The sequence below is a fragment of the Danio aesculapii genome, chromosome 8, assembly GCF_903798145.1.
Source record: "Danio aesculapii chromosome 8, fDanAes4.1, whole genome shotgun sequence".
NCBI lineage: Eukaryota > Metazoa > Chordata > Actinopteri > Cypriniformes > Danionidae > Danio > Danio aesculapii.
The window spans coordinates 21,479,403-21,498,909 of record NC_079442.1 but is presented as its reverse complement, the minus strand read 5'-3'; the positions used below and the strand labels follow the sequence as shown (position 1 = coordinate 21,498,909).

Genomic DNA, 19,507 nt, shown 5'->3' with positions numbered 1-19,507 from the left:
TTTTATATTTTGTCAGTTTAGTGGTACGTACTAAAATATAGGATTTTATAAAGAAGGTATGGCACCTAAACCCGACCATCATTGGGGGATAAGCAAATCGGACAAAATTGTACGAATGAGATTGTACGAATTCATACGAATTAGCCACTAATCAAAAAATTGCTGTGAGATCATGTTGGATATACTGTGAAAATGTCCTTGCTCCGTTACACATCACTAAGGAAATAAGAATAGAAAAAGAAAAAAGAACAAAACAGGAGGGCCAATCATTTTGCCTTCAACTGTAGATGTTGTCAATCTGGTTCACTTGTACCACACAAATGGTTGTATTTAAAGAAATCTAGACAGAAATTGGTCAATTACAATATGAAGTTGTGTTTGTAGAAGCATTTTGACAGTAAGCCGTCTGTCTGTCCAGTTAAGCATGCAGAAAACTTTCTGATACTCTAGAGGTGTGTGAAGTATTGGCAGTGGCTCTTGCATCTGTAAAACATAAGATCGTTACATTAAAACTTCATACAATATACATCAAAAATCAACAGTGCAGTACGTTCAACTTACTCCTTCCTCGTCTCATAAGTGTGTTGAAAACATCTGTAAGAGTCGTTCTGTTGGAGGAACTGCTGTAGAAATTGGATCCAGAGCTCGAAGTCTGTGACGGGAAAGAGCAATTGGGTTTACATAAAGTTTTTGTATTCTAAATATGAATTAAATAGGGATAAATAGGTGTTTACACGAGTGCCATGTGAACCAGTGACTCTACGGATTCTCAGTCTTGTTTTAAGTGTCTCTCGAACCTGTTGGGAATGAAAAAACAAGCATCTCAGACACCAAATACATAGAATGTAATTACCAATTAAGCAGGAAACTCAGCTCTTGCCTTCTTTTCCATCAAAGTTCCAAGAACCAATATGAAGAAGCCCCTGAAATTAGAGAACAGGTCATACCAGTTAGTCTTTCTTTATTGCTGATGAATAGATTTTTAAAATGAGGTGTAAAATGTCACAGTGTTTGAAGGAATATTGGTCAATAAGGATTCATTAGTTAATGCATTTACTAACATGAACTATCAATGAACAATACTTGCAAAGCATTTATTAATCATCGTTTAACACTTACTAATGCATTATTAAAATCCAAATTCATGTTTGTTTACATTAGTTAATGCGATTTGAGTTAACATAAACTAATAATGAACTTTATCTCTATTAACTAACCTTAAAGATGAATACATACTGTAATACATGCATTGTTCCTGTTAGTAAATACATGAACTAACATCAATACAACCATATTGTAACGCGATACCGGAATATTATAGCATGTTCAGGACAATTTCAGCTCAATGAATAGTATTTATGGTATAACGTTGATTTCTATAAAATCATGAAATAGAAGTAGCGACAGATCTTCTGTACTGTGTGGATTGTATTAAGTTTAATGGATTACTGGGTAAAAAAGGGGGTGAAGGAGGAAGAAGTCAATGCGAGCATGTGGTTGACTTAATTTACAATATCATGGTAATAAATTTGCACAGTATTGATATCATGGGCGCTTCAAAATACTATTTCTTATTTTAGCATTTAGAGTGCTTTTTAAGAATGCTTGGAGACTTAATTGGTGAGCTTAATAGTTCAGTCATTAACATTTTCACATGTACAGTGCTCAGCATATATTAGTACAGCCCTCAGAAATCTATCTTTTGATTCAGATTTTTAATAGGAAGCTATACAATACTAGATTTGTGCATATACAGTTGAAGAAAGAATTATTAGCCCTCCTTTGAATTTTCTTTTCCTTTTTAAATATTTCCAAAATTATGTTGTGAAGAGCAAGGAAATTTTCACAGTATGTCTGATAATATTTTTTCTTTTAGAGAAAGTCTTATTTGTTTTATTTCGACTAGAATAAAAGCAGTTTCAAATTTTTTAAAAAGCATTTAAGGTCAAAATTATTAGCCCCTTTAAGCTATATATTTTTTGATAGTCTACAGAACAAACTATTGTTATACAATAACTTGCCTAATTACCCTAACCTGCCTAGTTAACCTAATTAACCTAGTTAAGCCTTTTAATGTCACTTTAAGCTGTATAGAATGCCTTAAAAATATTTAGTCAAATATTATTTACTGTTATCATGGCAAAGATAAAAAAAAATCAGTTATTAAAAATGAGTTATTAAAACTATTATGTTTAGAAATATGTTGAAAAATTCTTCTCTTCGTTAAACAGAAATTAGAACAAATAAATAATTGGAAAAAATAAACATTTTATTAATGTTAAAGGGCTATTAATTCAGGTGGGCTAATAATTCTGACTTCAACTGTAAGTCATCTAAACATTTGCACATATTTCAATAATATTACTAAAAGTATAATATATTTAATATAGACAGGACAAATATATAGGGCAAATATAAACTTTGGTTATTATACCTGTTAAAGTAATCTTTTTAGGTCAATATCGTGCTAATACTGAATACCATGATAAAGGCTTCAGCAATTAATCGAAACAAGAAAATTTGATACTGTCAAAAGCCTAGGTCGATTATATAGAAAATTCCACCAATCATCAACAAGTAAAGCACCAAAAAATATATTTTAAGCTCTGCTCACTCTCCTGAAGCTCTGCAAATGACTTTAAAAAGTCCTATACTCTAAAAACTCTTAAATATGTGAGTATTTTGTAGTAAACACATAGATACAATCAGCAATCAGCATACATTAATAGTTTTACATTTTTCTGACACTGATTTCAATCATACTTTTTTCATTTTGCCATTTGTATCAACAATGATAACTTCATAAAGCTCCGGGCATTCTGATAACCAAAATCAACTTTTTTTCCCCAATTTTGACTCTATCTTGAGTAACTATGAGCCAAAATCCTTGTAGGGGCACTTTGACTTAAAATTGTTTGTAGTTTTTGAAGAAAAGATGAATGCAGTACTACTCTACAGGCACTCAAGATTAAAATGAGATTGGGAAAAAGCTTGTTACATTGCTTTTAACATTAACAGATTGGTCCCATTTACTTCACATTAAGCTTAAAATAAATTGTGCGACAATCAACAGATGAAAAAAACTTGGGTTTACCAATTGAAGCAAAAGTATTCCTTCAAAGTAATCAATGTTGAAAATTGAAATATAACTTGTAAACATATACCTGCAAAGAGTTGAAGATTGCAAACAAGTAGTGGATGGCCAAAGCTTTAGGGTCTATCATGATACCCAAACCGAGACCCCATGTGATCCCGAAGAGAGGTGTCAAAATGGCCACACATCTGAGAATGACAATCAAGACGTTCTTTTCGTCCCTGTTGCTTTCTCCCACTCCACTCCTGACCATTTTCACCACGACTATTACCACAACAATAATGTTGACAACAACGATGACCAGAGCCGGAAGGACAAAAGCCAGAAGAGCTCTGGATTGATCCCAATTCAGCCAGCATGCTCCATTCTGTGTGACATATCTGTTATTCCCAGCGGTGGAGGCAACGGTAATAACCGCGATGAGGAGAGGTGCACCGTAGCCCACACTGAAAGCAGATACCATCATGATGGTTTTGGGGATGTTAGAGAAGACCATGGTGGTGCGGTAGAGGAGCAGAACAGAAGAGACCATCATCCAGAAGAAGAGGGCCAGGTAGAAGAAGTGGGTGAAAAACACCGCCGCGCTACAAGACTTCATAAAATCCTGTCCGGGATTAACGACCGCAGCGCCGATAATGAAGCAAATGTCAGCGATCAGTAGAGAAAAGGCAATGTTGACTAAGGATACATGCCGAACATATGATGTAGCGTTTCTGGTTACACCCTTCCAGGTGATCATTTCAATGATCAGGCACACAACCAAACTGGCTATCGAAATGGTGACACCAACATAGGTGATAACAGTCAACGCACGATCTTCAGGGACATAAGGGGACATCAGAATTGAAAATGAAGTGGTGTGATTGCATTGGCAAGTATCAGTGCCGTTTACCACTATGGGATAGCATCCTGTCGAGTCCCATCCCCCACTGCCGTTAAAAAGGTTAAATTGCCAGAAAACACATTGGAGGTTTCCTAAAATGACAGTTTGATTGTTACGAGTGGAGGAATTGCTGAGTTTTTCAAAGGTTAGCTGTATGTTGTTAAGTGTCACACTCGTGTTCACAACCACAATGAGTCCATTGATGACATTTTCAGTCTCGTTTAGTGTATCGGTGCGATTTCTTGCGGGCATGATGTTGCCCAGGGAAGCGAAGGCCACTGCTGTGATTGTGACATTTTTTTGAGTGGCTGTTAGATCCGGGATGTATATCGTAGCCGTAGAGTTGAGCTTTAATTCTTCTCTAAAATCTTGTGTTGATGTTGTGACCTTTTTGAACAGGAATGAATTGGAAGGACTGATTATGTTGAAGTCGGTGTCGGATGTTGCTTTTAGAACACTTTCAATGGAGTTCAGAAGTTGTGAGCTGTTGCCTTGGCTTGCGTCACCTTGATTTAGCTGTGTCCATACAGGTACTGCGTTCACTGATGAGATTATGTCCACTATAGTGAGGAAGTTCTGTGAAATAAACAGACAATAGAAACTGTTATTAGGTATTTAGATTTTTTGGCCCTGTGCACACCTGGTATTAAGAGACGTTTCGTCACTTCGATCACAAGTGGAAAACACTCAGGCCCAATCCCAATTTCATTTTTGTACCCCTACCCCCTCCTCTTCCCCTTGGAAGTGTGAAGAGGAAAGGCTTTAAAATTTACCCCTAAGAAATGGGACAGCACTACAGCACCTGCACATGTCATCGCGATCTCATGCTTCATATGAGATCAGACGATGGCGACTGCTGTAGTTATTCCAGTTGTGTTATTTTTTGGTATTAATCTTCAAGAAATCATTGAAGGCAATGGTATTATGTTATCATAACGATCTAATGTGGCAATAAGACGTAAATATACTGCACATTTACTCAGTGGCCATATTCATCTATGTAAACCAAAACCAACATTAACATTATAGCAGACACTGTAAAAAGCCCATTCCCAGCCACTAGACTTTACTGACAGGGGATTCGAGTGTCATTGAGTGTCAGAATGTTGTGGACTGCTATACAAGAGTTGGATTATAGATTGCGAAATTTAGCTGTTTTCATTTTAGCGTTTTTTAAAAGCATGACAGTAACATGAACGCGGTTATGATTATATTAAACATGTGCTTGTTTGTTGTAAAAATTCCTCCTTACTTCCGGGTGCAGCTATCTCGCCGTTGTGGCTGGTGTGTTCTGGGAAATTTTCTTACCCCTTGGTTTCGAGTGCGGTCCTGAAAAATCTTCGTTCGGAGGGCTATCTACCCCTTCCCCTTAGCCCTATGCCTTCAAGCTAAAGATAATTGGGACCCCCCCTACCCCTTTACGGGAACGGGAAAAACAAGGGTAGGGATAAAAGGAAGGGCTAATGGGTAGAATTGGGATTGGGCCTAAGTACAGGTGTGAATGGAGTGTGAAATGTTTTGAGCTTGTCCACTTTCAGAGGTAGTCGAAAACACACTTGATCAGATTGCTCTTGTTGTGTGGATGCACATGTGGTTGAACGCATTCAAACAGCTCTTAATACTGCAATCTCACAGCCTGTGAGCTCATCTATAAACAGAGCAGGATGTGCTCTAGAAGCATGCTGAAGAGAAAGATTTAAAGGCTCACGAAACACCAAACACATTTTTTGAGATGTTGACAGTCATATGTATGTCCCACGCTACTAAAAACACCATTAGGACACATATATTTCACACAAAAATGTGAAAATTGGTTGTTTTTGCATTATTTTGAGCAAATTCGTTCTTTTGGTTTAAAAAGAAATTTAGAAGCTTCGTCACAGCGGCGAAATCATTGTATAAATTCCAGCATGCAGATGGGATGTCTGTACCGATGGGTACATCATGATATCTTTGAGTTTTCATCATTAATTCAAAAGATAGACTTGGTTTGAAAAAATCAGCGAGCTCTGAGTTTTGTTACAGTGTTCAGAGGGCAGAGAGACGCCACGTTGTGTTGCCAACCGTAATTAAAACAAGTAAAGAAGAACTGTTTGGAGACATGGGTCATCAGTGTTGCATTTATAAATATGCCACAACAAAGGTTTTGTTTTCATTTCCCTGCAATAAGAGTGCGGCGTGTGGACTCACATATGTGGAAGCAGGTGGTCTGCTAACACGCAACAAAAATATGTTTGTAAGAAACATTTTTTAGAGAGCTTTTCACATCTGAAAATGGAGAAATACGGATTTGCCGCTTGCCTTCTTTTAAAAAAGACGCAGTTCCAGTTTGTGTTGGTTGTCCTGTCTCTACAGATTTGGTAAATGTGTGATCAATGTTCTTTATTTATGTAAATTCAGATGACTAGATAGTATGACTAGTTAGTAGATTTGACTAGTTAGTATGACTGGTTAGAGAACGGATATCTTCAGTATCGTCAGCAGTACTCTTTCAGTTTTTAAAGACATACCTTAGTTAAAAGTAAGTTTACAGTACGGTAAAATCAATATAATATTATGGACTGAAAGATCCGCTGTAAATGCTGCTCTCTGAATGTAAACATGTAATTTGTGACAGGATAGTCTATACACACGGCTGTCTGACACTATTCTCTGCAACTAAGTTACAGAGAAATACGGAGGGGCGTGCGGTATCAAAAATTCCATTAAAACTACACTCTTCCAGCAGTTTATCGCATCCAATATCTCATTTGGCATGGGGGCATGCTTGAAATATTCTTGAATAAAGTGAAAGTGCCAAACTGCCATTAAATTAACAAATTAAGAATGAAACATCTGAAATTATGAAAATGCATCTTAAAAGTTCATGTTAAGTACTGTGTGATTCACTACAGTGGAGATAAAAACTGTTTATAAATACTTCATTTCTTTCAGCAATAATGTAATCTTATCATTCAAATAATAACTGTGGAGCGGTTTCATAATATCAAATAACGAAAAATACACGCATGTGCCTGCTTATATAAAACAATTTTAGCACATACATGCTTATACTCGCGGATATTTTTATTTCTAATGGCAGTGAAAAAACCATCTATCATATAGATATGAGTGAGACTTAAAATTAAGTTAACTTAAAATATAAAGGGTCTTTATTTACTTATTACTGTTAAGGCAAGGCAAGGCAAGTTTATTTATATGGCAGATTTCATACACAGTGGCAATTCAAAGTGCTTTACATAAACAGGAATAAAAGAAACAAGTATAAGAAAAATAAAAACAAATAATAAAAATGGTAAAAAAATAAAATAAAAATAAGCATAAAATGTGTTATAAAAGAATGAAAAAGAAGAGGAAAACATAATAGTGCGATCTGTCGGACGTAGCACAGTGCTCATTCAGTAAAGGCACAGCTAAACAGACGTGTTTTCAGTCTTGATTTGAATGTGCCTAAAGTTGGAGCACATCTGATCATTTCTGGAAGCTGATTCCAGCAGTGAGGGGCGTAGTAGCTGAAAGCCGATTCACACTGCTTTGACTGAACTCTTGGAATTTCTAGTTTATTTGATCCTAAAGATCTGAGTGATCTATTAGGTTTGTATTCAGTGAGCATATCTGTAATGTATAGAGGTCCTAGGCCATTTAGTGTTTTATAGACCAGTAATAATACTTTAAAATCTATTCTGAATGTAACTGGGAGCCAGTGTAAAGACCTGAGGACAGGTGTGATGTGCTCTGATTTCCTGGTTCTGGTCAGAATTCTGGCCGCAGTGTCTGGATGAGCTGTAACTGTCTGACTGTCTTTTTGGGAAGGCCATTGAGAGAGGCCGTTACAGTAATCCACCCTGCTGCTGATAAAAGCATGAACAAGTTTCACTGGAAACAAAGCATCTAATTCTTGCAATGTTTTTAAGATGATAGTATGCTGATTTACTAACTGCTTTGATATGACTATTGAAACTTAAAGACAACAAAACCATTTGCTTTCATAAACCTAAAAAATGAAAGGGTTGCACTTTCAATTCAGTCTGTGTGCACTTTTTTTGCGTCACCAATCTAATCAGAAAAGAACCAAAAAAGGATATTCACGTGCTGTTGTTTTAATATTTTAAAAATGTTCATGAAAGAAAGATGCCCTAGTTGCCTATACCAAGCTGACATTTCCACACCCCTAAACATGACACGGCACAAACTGAAACATCTGTTGCTTATCGTGTCAGTCATGTAGCATCATGGATTTCCCCCAAAATCACCAAACATTCAGCTGTTAGCTGCCAGGTAATATGGGTTTGTCAGAGGCTGTATTTAACTGACAGAATGTGCTGTCAGATGCAGATTTACACCAATAACTGGAGGCATCTGAGAGTGTTCTGTAATTGGTATGAGTGTTTATTTTCATATGTCTTCAATTTTACAATATTGTGTTTCATTTAGTCTCATGAATTATGCTTAGAAAAACCCTGGAGCTTAAAAATATTGTGAGGTTACTCCCTAATTATAATCTCAACTGTAACACAACAGCGAAACAGTCATGTAAATAGCAAATTATAGCAGCTTTTAGCTATGGGTGTAATGGAATATTGTTTTAACTTGCCGTTATCACGGTTTGATCCAGCGTCACACTTTGAGAGACTTGTGCAATATTGCTCAGTATCTGCACAACTGTTGAAAGAGTAGCTTCAGAATTGACTATTTCTTCTTTATGGTCTCCAGTGGCGATGTTTACCTTATCCACAAATGTAATTAGATTAACAGTGCTTAGAACCTTTAGGGGGAAAAAAGTTTTAAAGTGTTAATGTACTGAATATCGTTCCACTTTATTTTACAGAACATGCCCTTACATTTTACATAAAGTATGTTTACCTATAGAATGTGCTCGTAAACTACAGATAACTACATGGGTTAAGTGCATAGTTTACTACTCACCCTTTCTTTCTTCTGATGAACAAAGATATTTTGATGAAAGCTGAAAACCAGTAACCATTGACCTCCATAGTAGGAAAAATAGATACTCAATAAGTCAACGGTTACAGGTTTCCAACATTTTTCAAAATATCTTCTTTTGTGTTCAATAGAATAAAGAAACTCATAAATATTTGACACAAATAAAGGGTGAATAAATAAGGGGGTCCCTTTAAGATTAGTTCTAGGAGTAGCTTCAGGGTTAATTTTGGCAATGGTTATTACAAAGTTATTATATGTATATATTATGCACAATCAGAACTCAACTGTAAAATAAAGTTTACACTGTAGTATATTTCAGAAAAAAATTACTTTGTAATTATTTGTACAATTTTAAAACTGTTTCTATGTCAAATATGCTTGCATAAAAGTTTAGCATTAAGTAAAAAGTTAAACAAGCATTGTAAAAAAAGGAAATGCAGTAAAACTGAAAATCAAACCGTTGATTCCTGGCTCAGAACATTAATGATACGAAGAACACAGTTGTCTGTAACAATCTGCCAAATTCCATCAGCTCCACACACTCCTATTTTGAAGCCAACTTGATTTTGGTCACAGTCTCCTTTTTTAGGTGGGTCACCAAATATTCCAAAACCAAACACAACATCTTTGCATGTGGCAGCTGTAGAAAACAACAACATTTTGGTCCATGGTTACCATTGTAGTGGGCAACCAAAAATTAAAATGAGGGAGTAATGATGAGATCTATGATATCTTGTAAATGTAAAGGACTTTTTTATTAAAAAAAAATATTTGTCATCATTTATTCATCCTCCACTTGCTCTGAACCGTTTTGAGTTTCTCTTTTGTGTTGAACACAAAGGAATATACACTCATCGGCCACTTTATTAGGTACACAGTTGGACTGCTCTTTAATGCAAATTTCTAATTAGCCAATCAATGGTCAAGACGATCTGCTGCAGTTCAAACTGAGCATGAGAATGAGGAAGAAAGGTGATTTAAGTGATTTTGAACGTGGCATGGTTGTTGGTGCCAGACGGGCTGGTCTGAGTATTTCAGAAACTGCTGATCTACTGGAATTTTCACGCACAACCATCTCTAGGGTTTACAGAGAATGGTCCAAAAAAGGGACCATTCAGTTCTGTGGTTGCAAATAAATTGTTGATGCCAGAGGTCAGAGAAGAAAGGCCAGACTGGTTCGAGCTGACATAAAGGCAGCAGTAACTTAAATAACCACTCGTTTCAACCAAGGTATGCAGAAGAGCATCTCTGAACGCACAACACATCCAACTTTGAGGCTACAGCAGCAGAAGAACAGGTCAGCTAAGAACAGGAAACTGAGGCTACAATTCGCACAGGCTCACCACAGTGTACTCATCTTCTGATGGCTACTTCAAGCAGGATAACGCACCAAGTCATGAAGCGCGAATCATCTCAGACTTCACTGTACTCAAATGGCCTTCACAGTCACCAGATCTCAAACTAGTAGAGCACCTTTGGAATGTGGTGGAATGGGAGATTCGCATCATGGATGTGCAGCAGACAAATCTGCAGCAACTGTGTGATGCAATCATGTCAATATTGACCAAAATCACTGAGGAATATTTCCAGTACTGTGTTGAGTCTATGCCACAAAGGATTAAGGCAGTTCTGAAGGCAAAAATGGTCCAACCCGGTACTAGTAAGTTGTACCTAATAAAGTGGCCCTATGAATGTCAATGGTTGGTTTTTATCTGAATTGAAATATCTTGAAATATCCAAATCTTGTTTTGTTTTCAAGCAAAAAGTTTAGAACCGTAAGAAATGTTTCATTGTTGGCTAACCCAGGGGTTCCCAAACTTTCCAGCTTGCGACCCCCAAAATAGCAATTCCAGTGACTTGCGGCTCCCACTATCCTTGTAAGTGGTTATAAACATACAAACATTGCACTCAAAGGTGTACACACACCAATAGGGACCATATAAACAAGCTTACTGACAACACAAGAAAAGTGCAACAGTCTAACAACAATATATTTTTCATAGTCATTTAATTTAATACTAACCTCACTTAATAAATGGTGAGCACAATGTTTACAGCACAAGACTATTCTTGGTTTATTTTGGAGACCAGCGCTTGGAGATCGTCCTCTATGTTTAGCCGTGCCCTTTATTTTTCAATTTACGCGAGTGCCGTAAAGATGTCAAAGTTTTACATTGTGCTTTAAAATCAATCAACTAACACTATTGCTGTGTCATTAATCTAGTGTAATAACCCCAGGGGTCTCAAGCCAATGGAAAAAGAATTGAATGGCTGATGGCTTTTTATTTGCATGTTGTTATTTTATGTAACTATTAAATACTATTTTTTTATCTTCTGTAGGTTATGGATAAAATATGGTAATTCTAATAGTTTAATAACCCCCCCAACATTGTCTCTCCACCCCCAGTTTGGGAACCACTGGGCTAACCTATCCCTTTAACCAACTTCCCATTATTAGTAAAACAGAATTTGTACTTACGGCTGTTTGCGACTTGAGATATCAGACTGGAAACAGACACTTCCACAGCCCTTGAGCTATACGAGTATTTATATAAGTCTGTATTGGTCAGTTTGCAAATGAATATGCCTGTTTTTCCACATGAAACTGGAGGTGTGAAACTAATACAATTCTGTAAGTCAATATCTGGGAACACAAAAGAAACAAAAGTTACATTGCCCTTCCAAGAATGAATTTGTTCAATTACACAATTATCCCACTGGTGATATACTATTGAACACTTACCTGAGGTCAGTGTTTGTGTTTCCTGCATCCACTGCACTGAGTAATCAGAACTCACACAGCACTTAAGGTCTACTGACTGACTGTTACATTCGTATGTTTTGTTAGAGGTCAGTTGAATAGTAGGATAGGGCTTAATATAATCAATTGTGTCCCAAAAAATATGCGGCCCTTTGTCTGTGTTGAACAAACATTCGTAACGACCTGAAAAAACAAAAGAGACATAGGCTTAATTTCAGTTTCAAAGATATGAGAATGGTTTAAACAGGTATTGCAATCTTCCTATACAGATTTGTACATGCTTTTTTTAATAAAGCATTCTGTAATTTAGATGTGTTTTTCTATAATGATGCAATAGTCCCTGTAAAGTGACTTTATTGGTGAATGTTTTCAAAGCACTGTGAACAAATGAATAACTGATCATCAAAACAGCAGTTCTAGTTTCTGCAAAGTATTAAAATGTAATTGTAACATACATAAATACTGCACTCAGGTATATTAACAAATGTTGTCTTATTATACTTGATATAGGGATCGGTGATATAGATTTAAACATATATCACTATATATTGTGGTATTTATTGCAATAATGATATTAATGACTATATAATTCATAAGTATCCACTAAGAGACAGAAAAGTCCTGTATTATCTATTTATTGTAGGCTCAGGGATGCCTACTATCCAGCAGAGCTCAATCACAATCAAACACCCTGAAGCAGCTAATCAATTACAGGATCATATCATACACAAGTAGATGTGCTGAAGCAGGATTTAAATTAACTTTGCAGAACAGTGGGTCCCCAGAAGCAGAGTTCAAGACCTCTGGTGTTCTGTGATCACACATTGTGATGTTATTTCTGTTCATTCATGCTGTATGCTGGATGCTAGAGGGCACCATTGTGCATAAACTCCACGTAAACTGTAGATTATTGAGGAAAAGATGCGACTATATCTATATATATCTATATATATATATATATATATATATATATATATATATATATAGTTGAAGTCAGAATTATTAGCCCCCCTGAATTATTAGCCCCCCTGTTTATTTTTCCCCAAATTTCTGTTTAACGGAGAGATTTTTTTTCAACACATTTCTAAACATAGTTTTTTTTAACTCATCTCTAATAACTGATTTATTTTATATTTGTCATGATGACAGTAAATAATATTTGACTTGATATTTTTCAAGACACTTCTGAACAGCTTAAAGTGACATTTAAAGGCTTAACTAGGTTTATTAGGTTAGGCAGGTTAGGGTAATTAGGCAAGTTATTGTATAACGATGGTTTATTCTGTAGACGATAGATAGCTTAAAGATAGCTTAAAGATAGCTTAAAGGGACTAAAATGGGTTTTAAAAAATTAAAATTAAAATTGTAGTTTTTTCTAGCTAAAAAAAACAAAGACTTTGAAAAGAAAAAAATATTATCAGACATACTGTGAAAATGTCCTTGCTCTGTTAAACATCATTCGGGAAATAATTAAAAAAGAAAAATAAATTCAAAGGGGGGTTAATAATTCTGACTCTCTCTCTCTCTCTCTCTCTCTCTCTCTCTCTCTCTCTATATATATATATATATATATATATATATATATATATATATATATATATATAATATTACATTACATTATATTTACTGTAGTAGGGAAAATAAGTATTAAACACGTCATGTTTTTGACGTAATAAAGGAGCTGTTGACATGGAATTGAACCAGAGTTTGGTAAAAACTCAAAAAATACCAACATAAAAATAAAACAAAACAAAAAAATCTAAAAACAATGACATGACATAAGGAAAAAGTACTTAAATTAATGAAACATATTTAATACTTTACATTAAAAGACTTTTTTTTAGTTTTGGCAGCTTAAAGACACCTCTTATATGGACAATGAATTACATGAATTGTTGAGATGTGTTTTTTTCACAGACTTTAACAGAGTGTAAATATCTTGATGGTTCTGTGGGTCTCATCTATCAAATCTCATCTTTATTTTGTATTTTTTATTGGATTCAAGTCAGGTGATTGGCTGGGCCATTCTACAGCTTGATTTTCTTTGAAACCATTTATGAGTTTCCTTGACTGTGTTTTGAATCATTGTCTTGCTGAAATGTCCACTCCAGTTTCATCTTCATCATCCTGATAATGTAGATGTTGAACTAAAGCAGCTGATATTAATTTACAATAAGGAAGGGCAGAGGGTTGCTGAAGAACTACTGAGAGGTTTCAGCTGCTGTCTGGGCTTTCACTGACTTTCTACAGCTCCATTTCTTCATGTGTTCAATACTTTTTCTCTGCATCATTTCACTTTATTACGGAAAACTTACTTTGTAAACTAATTAGATTAGTTTTTTTTTTGCATATATGGATTTCTTTGGTTGTTACTACTTTTGCCTTAAACAGATAGACTCACCATTGTCTCTGATGTCAACACTGATAATTGTGAGAGAGCGATTATCTGCTGAGAACACATAATGAGGTTTCGGCTGTATTATATTTCCTTGAAATCTCCAGTCTAAATTACCAACTGCATTGTTGGGACTGCAGTAGAGTGTCATAGCTTGTTCAGGAAACACAGACACGTCTCTTGGTCTCAGGTTTATGTTCTCTGAAATATAGAGATTTGAACGTTAAAGAAACCACTACAACAACTTCAATGGGTTTTAATTATTAAAAATATTATTTTGAAATATAACGGTTAATTCTATTTTCATACTATACAGTGCATCCAGAAAGTATTCATAGCTCTTCACTTTTTCCACTTTTTTTTGTTACAGCCTTATTCCAAAATGGATTCAATTCATTTATTTCCTCAAAATTCTGCACACAATACCCCATAATGACAATGTGAAAAAAGATTTTTTGAAATTGTTGCAAAATTATTAAAAATAAAAAACCTGAAAAATCACATGTACAGAAGTATTCACAGCCTTTACTCAATACTTTGTTGATGCACCTTTGGCAGCAATTACAGCCTCAAGTCTTTTTGAATATGATGCCACAAGCTTGGCAAATCTGTCTTTGAGATTTTTTGTCCAGTCCTCTTTGCAGTACCTCTCAAGCTCTATCAGGTTGGATGGGAAGCGGCGGTGTACAGCCATTTTCAGATCTCTCCAGAGATGTTCAATAGGATTTAGGTCTGGGCTCTGGCTGGGCCACTCAAGGACATTCACCGAGTTGTTGTGAAGCCACTCCACTGATATTTTGGCGGTGTGCTTTAGGTTATTGTCCTGCTGGAAGATGAACTGTCGCCTCAGTCTGATGTCAAGAGCACTCTGAAGCAGGTTTTCATTCAGGATGTCTCTGTACATTTCCCTCTATCCTGACTAGTCTTCCAGACCTTGCTGCTGAAAAACATCCCTACAGCATGATGCTGCCATGCACAATGCTCATTAGCCTGGGGATGAGCAGTGCCTGGTTTTCTCCAAACGTAACGCGTGGCATTCACTCCAAAGAGTTTAATTTGAGTCTCATCAGACCTAGAATTCTGTTTCTTATGATCTGAAAGTCCTTTAGATGCTTTTTGGCAAATTCCAGGCGGGCTGCTATGTGGCGTCTGGCCACTCTATCATACAGGACTGAATGGTGGATTGCTGCACAGATGGTTGTCTTTCTGTAAGGTTCTCCTCTCTCCACAGAAGACAGCTGGAGCTTAAACAGAGTGACCATCGGGTTATTGATCACCTCTCTGACTAAGGCCCTTCTCCCCGATTAGATGGCTAGCCAGCTCTTGGAAGAGTCCTCGTGGTTTCAAACATCTTCCACTTATGGATGATGGAGGCTATTGTGCTCATTGGAACTTTCAGAGCAGCAGAATTTTTTCTGCAACCTTCCCCAGCCTTGTGCCTCGAGACAATCCTGTCTCGGAGGTCTACAGACAATTCCCTTGTCTTCATGCTAGGTTTGTGCTTTGACATGCACTGTCAACCCTGGGACCTAATATAGACAGCTGTATGCCTTTACAAATCATGTCCAATCAACTGAATTTACGACAGGTGAACTCCAGTTAAGCTGCTGAAACATCTCAAGAATGATTCAATTTAGAGCTTCACAGCAAAGTCCGCGAATACTTATTTTTTCACATTGTCACTATGGGGTATTATGTGTCGTATTTTGAGGAATAAGGCTGTAATAAAAACAAACCAAAAAAATGTGGAAAAAGTGAAGTGCTATGAATACTTTCCGGATGCACTTTATCATTTTGCAAATTTGTTCTGAAGAAAAAAAAAAAAACAGCATTTCCTTTTACCACTTTGAGCGACTGAAGCGGTATCAACAGTGTACTTCAGATCCTGCATGTTGGTGACAATCGCTTGACTTGTTTCCACAGAAATTGCCACCTCTGTAGATGATGTGATAAAAAAGTCTACGACCACACTTCCAGGCCTGCTCAAACACAAAAACTATTTAGAATCTAGAAATTGTGCATTTCTACAATAAAAGTATAATGGCCATACCATAGCAGAAACTGAAGGAAGGAAAATATATCATACCTAAAACCAGTGACAGTCGCAGAAATGAAACCCTTTACACCCTTGTAGCTTTCACTGATCTACATGATACAATACAATTTTAGTTTTTAGAAATGAATATCAGGTAAAATAAATAAGTTAATAATGTGAAGTTGTTACATTTTTGGTTTTAGCATTACATTTTCAAGCAACATACTCTTTAAATTCATACGCTAACTTACAGTCTTTCGTCAAATTTGTCATTTCATTAAAATTGCATAGAGATTAAGAATAAACACTTACCGCCTTCTCAATATCGAATTTGTATTTCTTGAATTTGTCACTGTTCACGTTATGCAGGTTTGCATCAAAAGTCTCTTTTAATGAAAGTGACATGGGATAACTTACTGGAGTACAACAAAAAGAAAAAGTAGTGAGAATAGCTCATAGTCATTATTACACACAAACACACATTTGTAAAACTATGATTTTGGAGACTTCCCATAAAGAATGATTTGTATACTGTACAAACTGTATATTCTATATTCTACTGTATAGATTCTAACTCAACTCTCATAAGAGAAGCAATCTGCAAATACTTCATATATGTGATTTATGAGCAGTTTCCTCATGGGTACCAACAAAATATCAATACAAGGTTAAAATTTACTGGTATTGCTATACTTATACACAATGTGAGGAATACAAGGTATACACACAGACACACACGTAAACATACACAAACAAACAAACAAACAAATTCCCATAAGCCTTGATTCCTGCTCTAATTGGTATAGTACTGCATACATTTACACCAGTGTTGGCTTGTGGATGATTTTCATGGTGTTGTATGGAGTACCCTATACTGTACTCTCTATTTTACATATGTCAAGTACCGATACAGCTGCACCCAACAAGCTGGGATTGTATGTACCCTAATTGTCCTGTTGTGTCAATATTGATCTTAAAGATGTCCATATTGATCTCTATATATGTTTGTGAAGAAAGGACTGGATGATGGCAGTCATTTCTTTAAAATATATTGTCCTTATACCCACTCGTTATCGTGGATACTGCAATTAATGCTTTTGTATGTCGCTCACGTTTAGTCAAAAGTCAGTTCTCCATACAGACACTCTAACAAATGTCAGATTTTCCTCAATTATGTTAAGATTCACTGACTAAGAGTAAAGAAAAACAAAACAAAACTGCACTTACCAACCACGAGCAGAAATCCATTCCTTTTTTTCAGAAATATTTTAAATTTCTAATAATAATATAATAAATTATATTTAAGGAATATTTTTTATAACTTTGTCTTCAGATTTCTTTTGGTTGCTGCATTTCAGATGTTTACCAGGAAATTATTGGAATTGGTACTTACCAGGTGCCAGGGTTGTTGGTATTGTTGTTTCTGGTTTAGGTGTTGGTACTTTTGTAGTTGTCGGTGGTGGAATTGTTGTTGTTGTCGGGGTTGTTGTCGTTGTTGTTGGCGGTGGCATTGTTGTTGTCGTTGTTGTTGGCGGTGGCATAGTTGTTGTTGTTGTTGTTGGCAGTGGCATTGTTGTTGTCGTTGGCGGAGGCGTCGTTGTTGTTGTGGTTGTTGGCAGTGGCGTTGTTGTTGTCGTTGGTGGTGGTGTTGTTATTGTTGTCGGTGATGTTGTTGTCCTTGTTGTTGGCGGTGTTGTTATTGTTGTCGGTGATGTTGTTGTCTTAGTTGTTGGCGGTGGTGTTGTTGTCGTTGTTGCTGGCGGTGGTGTTGTTGTTGGCAGTGGTGTTGTTGTCCTTGTTGTTGGCTGTGTGGTTGTTGTGGTTGTTGGCGGTGGTGTTGTTGTTGTGGTTGTTTGTGGCATTGTTGTTGTCGTTGGCAGTGGCATTGTTGATGTTGATGTTGGTTGTGTTGTTGTTGTTGGCAATGGTGTTGTGGTCGTTGTTGGTGGCGGTGGTGTTGTTGTGGTTGTTGTTGGCTGTGTGGTTGTTGTGTTTGTTGGCAGTGGTGTAGTTGTGGTTGTTTGTGGCGTTGTCGTTGGCAGTGGCATTGTTGGCGTTGTTGTTGTTGGTGGCGTTGTCGTTGTTGGTGGTGGTGTTGTTGTCGTTGTTGTTGTTGGTGGCATTGTTGTTGTCGTTGTTGTTGTTGGTGGCATTGTTTTTGTTGGTTGTGTCGTTGTTGTCGGTGGTGATGTTGTTGCCGTTGTTGGTGGTTCTGTTATGGTAGACTGGCCTAACAATAGAATGAACACAATTTTGTCCTTTCATTAACACATAAATGCTTGTGTTCAAATTAATATTGCATCAAACAGTATTAGCGCTCAGAAGTGCACGCGTTAAGAGCAATTCATATTTTAAAGCAAGGTTTACAAGCAATATGAAAATGTATAATTATATAATGCTGTGTTCAAACCACATCGAAATTACTATAGTCACTAGATTCCAACTTGTGTAAAGCATTTACAATGACAAGTAATTTCAAGATCTAGACCAGGCATGGGCAAACTCAATCCTCAAGGGCTGGTGTCCCTGCAGAGTTTTGCTCCAACACTAATCAAACACACCTGAACACCCTAATTAGTGTCTTCAAGATCACTAGAAAGCTACAAGCAGGTGTGTTTGATTAGGGTTGGTGCAAAACTATGCAGGGACACCGGCCCTCCAGGATCGAGTTTGCCCATCCCTGATCTAGACTGTAAACAACTTGCACCACAACACCACTGTACCATCTGACTGCCGCAGATGGCTTTGTAATAGAAACATACAGCATTATGTGAAAGTTTGAGAGAATCAGTGAAATTAAAAAAATACACAAAATGCATGTTATTTTTATTTAGTAGTGTCCTGAGTGAGACGTTTTACGTAACAGGAATTTACATAGATTTCCCAAGACAAAAACATAGCTAAACTTGGTGACATTTTTTTCTCCTTTTTTGTGGTGGTTCCAATTTTTAATTTATTAAAGATGATAAAAAAGTTCAAATGCTCATTGACGCTATTATCTAGAGCAACTAACAAACTATGATAAAACTTACAAAACTATAAACACTTTGAATTTGAAGTAAATTACTTTACTGTGAGAGAAACTCTGCATTACAGTATTTTCTGTAATTTATTAAATTACTAAACGAGGTATAAAAAAAAGATATTTTAATAAAATAAGTAAAATGTGGACATCTTCATCCTGCTCAGAAGCTTTGATGCATTGTGTTTCCTTCGAAAGCATCAGCCTTTTGAAGAAAACACCAGTTTGCACATTAACACCAGACACTTGATTACAATCACTCCATATCTCTAGAAAAAAAACAGTGTGCAATTCTGAGTGTGCTTCACACGTGTGAGTGAGCTTGACAAACCACCTGTAGCAATACTCTTCTCTCTACATGTACGAACACTGT

General features: G+C 36.3%; 1 protein-coding gene across 1 annotated transcript; it reads right to left on the bottom strand.

The window, feature by feature from the left end:
- Window positions 1-869: 869 nt before the first annotated feature.
- On the bottom strand, window positions 870-15,968 carry LOC130234039 (adhesion G-protein coupled receptor F1-like). Its single transcript, XM_056464318.1, has 5 exons — window positions 15,920-15,968; window positions 14,084-14,278; window positions 9,380-9,561; window positions 3,165-4,553; window positions 870-923 (listed from the first exon to the last, which is right to left on the bottom strand). The coding sequence occupies exons 1-5, from the start codon at window positions 15,966-15,968 to the stop codon at window positions 870-872; spliced, it is 1,869 nt and encodes a 622-aa protein (XP_056320293.1).
- Between the last annotated feature and the right edge of the window lie 3,539 nt (window positions 15,969-19,507).